Source organism: Terrapene carolina, unplaced genomic scaffold, assembly GCF_002925995.2.
Source record: "Terrapene carolina triunguis isolate 2854851 unplaced genomic scaffold, T_m_triunguis-2.0 Scaffold198, whole genome shotgun sequence".
NCBI lineage: Eukaryota > Metazoa > Chordata > Testudines > Emydidae > Terrapene > Terrapene triunguis.
Genome location: NW_020664549.1, coordinates 267,569 through 274,615, shown reverse-complemented (window position 1 = coordinate 274,615; position 7,047 = coordinate 267,569). Strand labels below are relative to the sequence as shown.

At 41.6% G+C, this 7,047-nt stretch overlaps 1 protein-coding gene across 1 annotated transcript; it reads right to left on the bottom strand.

Annotated features, from left to right (window-relative positions):
• Positions 1-686: 686 nt before the first annotated feature.
• LOC112118439 (interleukin-10) lies at positions 687-6,260 on the bottom strand. The gene is made up of 5 exons (XM_024216753.1): positions 6,102-6,260; positions 4,720-4,782; positions 4,001-4,153; positions 2,265-2,330; positions 687-779 (listed from the first exon to the last, which is right to left on the bottom strand). Exons 1-5 carry the CDS (start codon positions 6,258-6,260, stop codon positions 687-689), a joined length of 534 nt encoding a protein of 177 aa, XP_024072521.1.
• Positions 6,261-7,047: the final 787 nt, after the last annotated feature.

The following is a 7,047-nucleotide window of genomic DNA, read 5'->3' as shown; positions in this document are numbered from 1 at the left end:
TGACCAAAAAGCCTTTTTGGGAAAGAAAAAGCCCTCTGTTTTAGCTATAATTAATGGGCTATTTTAATGCTTGAGAGCTCTCATTCTAGAGAACAGGTTAGTTCCCTTTTTGAATTACAGAACAGAGACAATGTCTACAGTTGTTTAGCTCAGGGAGTAGGGCCCTGATTCAGCAAATCCCTTAAGCATGTGCTTAACCTTAAGCATGTGCTTAACCTTAAGCACATGAGTATAAGTGCTTTGCTGGATTTGGGGCCTAGAACTCCTGATTAGACAGACCCTGACTTCAATGGGATTACACCAGGGATGAGTATGACTCATTATTTTCTCCCTCAAGAGTATTTCCTGAAATATAAGTTTTGGTATTTCCAAGCTAAGTGTAAAAATAGCACAATCATACAATGTACAAATATCAAACAATAAATAATAGTTTCAAAATGACATTGCTTCTTCCTATTTAAAAAAATAAGACATCTGTAAATGTAAACATTGAGGTATTGGAGGTAATAAATACTTAATATGGTAGGCACAATATGTTTTTTAAAGTACAGTATTAATACTGTTCAGCCATAACTCTTGGCCCAAACCATAAGATTATTCTCTGTCTCATGTGTTTGGAGAGTCTAACGTTACTTTTCTAAAACGGCAGTTTCCTTGTTGTGAAAGATGCAGAACTTTTTTGGGTTTCACTTTCCCATCTTCATCATCAAGTATTCTTCAATGTAGTTAATGAAGATGTCAAATTCTCCCATTGCCTTATAGATTCCTTTCTCTTGTAACTAGGGGGGGGAGGAGCAGAGAAAATAAATTACTTAATATCAATTAATTTTACACATTAGTAATTAAGTGTCTAATAAATCACAAGGTAATTTAAGTTAAAGCCTGATAAGCCTAGATGCACAATTCATAGAGTGCGTGGAAATGTTACTCAGATTCTCATTAAACCACAAATGTTGAATCACAGCTAACTCACAGGTGATGGGAGAATTGATATGTAGTTTGCAAGCAATTCATTAAGTCTATTCCACATTTGAATTGCTTTGTTTGGAGACGTAGCTCTTATGATATATTTCTGTTCTCTGATTGGCTGAATGTAACGTTTAGGATCAGTTTCCAATGGGAATGCTTGTGATTAGGAAGTCAAAATTGGCTTCCCACAACGATCCTGCTTGACTTGCTTAAAATACTTTCATTTGACAGAATATTCAAGGATAAGAAACAGAAGTAATGCAAACACACTCAAAGCAAACAATGGTTTTGAAAAAAAAAACCCCCAAACCTCTGCAGATTTTTTTAATGCAACATTTGCCCAGCTGCAACAGGACTCGTAATACCAGCTTTTGGACAATGTGAACTGATAGACTCATGACTAATTCATTTGTGGTTGTATAATATCCCATACAGATGTTTGTTTAGATAATTTGTACACACTATAATTCCGTCTACAATTTAAACTGTTTTCCTGCAGTTGCTCTGGCTAGTGCAGTTACTGTATCTATCTGACCCAGCCCCATTGCATAGTCATGTACTTACTGAGTGCCCCATAATCGTTAGTGTATTTATTTTCGCAAAACAATGGTGGGGTAGGGATGTGCTCTTATCCCCATTGTTCAGATAGGGAATCAAGGCCCAGAGAATGCCCCAGGTCTTACAGGAGTCTGTGGTAGAGCAGGAACTGGAACATGTGTCTCCAAAATCCCAGGCTGGGCTATCTTTCCCCTCTAACAGTTAACTGTTCTAGAGTCAACATGTCCTTCGCTTTGGCATTAGTGTTAGCCAAACCCGAGAGTCCAGGTTCAGTTTGGCTCACCAGCCATCACTTTTGATACTTCTCCAACCCTCATCCGAAAAGTCTAACTCTCTTGAACGTGAAAAAGTGTGTGTGTGTGTGTGTGTGTAGTATGAAGCTCGAATGGACCATTGTTATGGTGTTGCAGCATTTCTGGTCCCAATACAGGCCAGAAATGCAAAAGCAAATGATCCTCGTAAAAAAAAATCTGGTTTCAATAGTGGGCCAGGCTTCAGGGGCTGGGTTATTTATTTATTTATACTTATTTTATGAGTACCTGCATTGGAATTCCCTCCACCCCCATGCTTTTTTTTTTTTTGCCACTTTCCCATGTTTTCAGTATTGCCAACCCCAGAGTTTTCCCATAAGGATCTGATGCTGCTCCAACTGAAGTCATTGGCCAAACTCCATTGACTTGAATGGGATGACGGATTGCTCCCGAACGACATGGTTAGCAATTGGACAGGAGAGTTACCTTATCGTATGTTTCCTTGATCTGTTTTATGGTTTGGTTCCTCTTCTCGCAAGTGAAGAATCTGTGCTGTGGAGGAAAGCAACCAGGGATTTTTAACAAAACAGCCTTCTTTTACGGTACAGCTCTGGATGGGTGAGAGACAGGCTGCCCCAGCCCAGCTAGTGCACAAAGGGGTCTTTCTGGAAATATGATGTGTGCTTGGGAAACTATTATTGAATCCTTTATCCCCACTCCTCCTGCCACGGCAGCTCCTCAGCTCCCCAGCCCCACTCTCCCACAAGGCTGTGCTCTCCCGCTTTTTACCAGCTTTCCTCTCCCCTCATCCATTTCTCTCGCTTCCTGGAAAATTCCCCACATCTCCCCCATGTCAGCCATGGGTGCCCTTCAAAATTAAGCTTTTGTGATAGATATAAACGAAATCCATTAACAGATATTTATTCTCAAGGGGACTAGCCCAGTGGCCCCCTTGCTAGGGATGTTGTATCCTTTCCCCCTCCCCTTAGCCCTCATTTGTCTTTTTAGATTGTGAGCTCTCTGGAGCAGGGACTGTGGTGACTTTGTACCGTGCCCTCCCCAAAGGTGGCTGGATCCATTCTGGGACCTCCAGATGCTACCCCTATGCGGATACCAATAGCCATTATGTTCGAGGAGTTCTAGTAACCAGCTCAGCAAACAGTCTGTGTGATGCCCTCTCAGGGAGGGTTCACCCTCCCCTTTGCTGAATTGCTTGCTCACTGACTGAGTCATTTCACCACCAGATGACAGAGTCAGGACACCACAGCCAGGCAGTTCCAGGAGCTGAGGCTGCATTCGGCTTTAGTTCTGCCGTCCCAGCCTGTGAGAGCAGCTCCTTTCAGGTAAGGGCTTCAGAGGAACCCTTTTAAATTCATCTTTGATTAGTGTTTATGACAGGGCTGCAGGCTGGCCTTTAAAAAATAAATAATTATTTCTAAAACTTTACAACTGAATCTTGATGATACAAATCATAGATTCCTAGATAGCAGGGGCCTGAAGGGACTGCTTGGGTCACCCAGTCTGACATTCCCCAGCTGCAGTCTGTGTGTGTATCATAGATTCATAGATTCATAGATTCTAGGACTGGAAGGGACCTCGAGAGGTCATCGAGTCCAGTCCCCTGCCCGCATGGCAGGACCAAATACTGTCTAGACCATCCCTGATAGACATTTATCTAACCTACTCTTAAATATCTCCAGAGATGGAGATTCCACAACCTCCCTAGGCAATTTATTCCAGTGTTTAACCACCCTGACAGAGATATCCATCTATCTCTGGTCTATATACGGTGAAACCTTCCCCATGATGAGTAAAATTCTGCTTCCCTTTTATGTAATGACCAGGATGTCAGTCCCCAGAGTCCAGCTGGGCTGTATTTTTAATGTGCCTGTCACTGTGCTGTCTACACTGACATCAATGGCCAAGCTCCCATCAACCTCAGTGGTGCAGGATCAGTCTGCAGGTGGCTTGGCAAAACCTTTGTAGGCCTTCTCCCCTATAACACCACCCTTAGCTTTTTGTTGAGTCACGGCACCAATGGATTTGCAGACCCCTCTCTGTTGACCTGTACTGCAACCCCTCAGCCCCTGTGGCAAAGAACTTTTAAGAAGCTCTCCATCAAGCTGCAGAGGTTTCATGCTGCAGCTTTGCTTGGGATACCAGCTTGTGTCCAGCTCCCTGGGAACTTGGCAAGTGACCTGCGAAATGTGACCAATACTCACACAGCGCGTCAGTGTCTGCTTCAGGTCCAGCAGCATGATGCCAATATTGGCCACGCTCCGCTTGGTGTGTGTGCTGCTGTTGATCGCCTTCGGTAAGACTTCATCCAGGTAAAATCGGATCATGTCTGTCACTGAGTGGCAGCCCAAATAACCCTGGAGGAAGAGGAGTGAGTTGCGTTAATGACACGCCACCACAAGTGGAGGAAACGGCATAAACAGCTGTCAGAATCAGTCATTCAGTCGTCATCACTGACCAGAGGTTTGGTTCTATGGGTTATGCAATGCACCTTACAGAGTGCTTTCCACAGTGCTGTACTGCCATCCTGTGAGGTTGGCAAATAAGCATTATTATCCCTGCTTTAAAGATGGAGAAACTGAGATGTAGAGAGGTGAAGCTATTTGCCCAAGCCCACAGACAGCAACAGCATCCTGGAAATCCAGAGTTCAGACTCCCAGTCCTGTGCGCTGACGACTAGTGTCCCCCCCCCCCCCCCCACCAAAAGCATGAAAACAGAAGCAGAGCAATCTCAAAGGGAGTGACTATCTTAGACAGATGTTATACAGGCAAAGATACAATGAAACCAGTTTTCATAGGTATGATATTCTTATCATACTACCAGTTTTAAAAACACCTTAAACTTTGTATAGTACTTCCAGCTGCCTCCGTTAGAATGGCATTAGCTTAGAATTAGACTCACAGTGCACAGCAAAGTTCTCACCTTAAAATCTTCCAGTAAATTCTCCTTTAGCAATAAGATGTCAAGTTCATCATCTTTGGCTTGCTGTAAAAGTATGCAATGGAAATGTCAGTTTTACCAAGGTAGGCAGCCTACAATATCTTCATTTCTACTGTGTAAAAGTATTTCAGTTCATCAAACTGTCTGGTTTGCCTGAGTGTGTGTGTTTGTCGTCTTAAGGCAAACACTGGAAATAAAAGCATCTGAACATATAGAAGTTTTGTGTGTGTGTGTGTGTGTGTGTGTGTATATATATATATATATACACACACATCACACAGTAATAACATTCAGGTGCTGATACTGTCCCACGTCTGTGCAATTAGCTTGAAGTCAAAAGAAGACAGAAAAAATGAAATCACATTTGTGGGTGATTTATTTGACATGTTTAATTTCTTTAGCCTGCCTTTCAAACCCTGCTTACTTTCTTTTAACTTCAGATAGTGTGCACATAACAGCACCCAAAATTACTGTGCTATATAACAACAGGTCTATTAAGGAACTACTTGATCCTGTTACCAGCACTTCACTCAGAGACTTGTAGCAAACTCTGATTTAAAGTCTTAAATCCTATATACCTACCAACTGTCATGTTACTTTGGCTGATAATACAAACACAAAGCCACTATTCGGTGATTTAACCTAGAGGGATGACATCTCAATTTTTTATATCATTAGTACATAATGCCATTGATTTTATATTGCAATTTAGATGCATTTAAGGCAATATTGGTACTAATACAATTACAAATGCTATGCATCCCTTTTTGCATGATTACTTTGCTCAGCTGTCAGCAAGACCATTCCAATACATCTCCCACCACAAAGGTTTAATGCCACCCGGGCAATCTATCCACAGACAGCATTCCCATGCAGGAGAGGGAAATGGGCACTAAATTCTCTAGACACAGAATAACATCTTTCTGGCTTTGGTTGTAGCTTAATGTTTGTTCTTTAACACAACTTGAAAGCTATAGTGAAATATTTCCATCTCATCCATCATTAACTTCAATGGAGTTGCACCCACTTACACCAGAGTTGAATTTATCCCTGTCAGTAAAGGAATACTTTTAAATGCAATGTCAAAAAAATTAAAATGCCTTAAAATTCATTGTGAAAGCTGCTGATTTTTCTGTAACTGCGACTGGACAACAAAAAATCTTTGCACATTTTCTCTCCCCTTAGCAAGTGATGAAACTAAACTATTTATTTCACCCACAGCAGCGAACACAAAACACAGTATGCCTGCATCTAAATCTTTTCTGCCCAGAGGAGCCTGTCTCCTGTGTGTGGGTTTGCCAAATCACTGAAAGTGCAAAAGCAGTAGACAGAAGGCGACAGGCTTTGACAGGTGTCATACTCACAAAATAATCTTTAACTTCATCAAATGCAATCCGCAGGTCTTTGAGCCGAAGGGGCAGGAGATTGGCGAGTTTTGTGCAGCTTTCTTCAGAGAGCTGGCAGCTGGCCTGTTTGATGCTGGCAATCAGGGCTAGGAAAATGAGTGCTGTGAGAAGTTTCATTTCTCAGCTGAGTTTCTTTCTTGTGGTCCAGTTATTAGTTCAATTTCACAAGAGGCAAAAAGTCAGATCTGAATGCCTTCACCTTGATGGAGCTCCTGATTTTATACTCTCCAGACATGCTCTCAATTTCCTTTCCCATTTCCTGGGGACTAATATTGGGGTTTTAAGTCATTCATTAAAACCAAAGGTCACAAGAGTTTCCAGTAAGAGGCTTCCTGTGCTCTGGCCCCCCCTCCCCTTTCCACACCCCATCAAATCGTTTGTGTTAGACACTGCATTTTTTTTTTACATAGCTTGCTTCTTGTAAATTTGAATGTGGCTAAAGAATTTGAACATGAAAAGGTGTGGTATGGAGGACACTTCTGCATTCTCATTGATATTTTCTATTTTTACATGAAAGACCTGTGGTGGGGTGGGGGAAGTGTTTCCATTTTTAAATCTCTGTAATGCATTTACCTAATTGAGAATTTTTCTAGTTCCCCACCACCAAGCAAATGTCATTTTAATGGCGTTTTAGCCTTTTGAACAGGGAAATATTCACCCCTTATCACCAAGAAGTATGAATTCCCATTTCCGGGTCCTTTCAATGTGAAAATAAACCTTTTATCAATAAACAAATAAAAGTTCTTATGAGGAAATAAATAAAATCTTATCTAGGGTTTATGGAAATCAGTACAGAGCAATTAAAGAAATCCCTTCGGACTTTTTCCATAGGAAAAAGTATGTCTGGCTAAATCCCAACATTTGTAGTAATTGCAGCTCCCCATTCGGCATTCAAATACGCTAT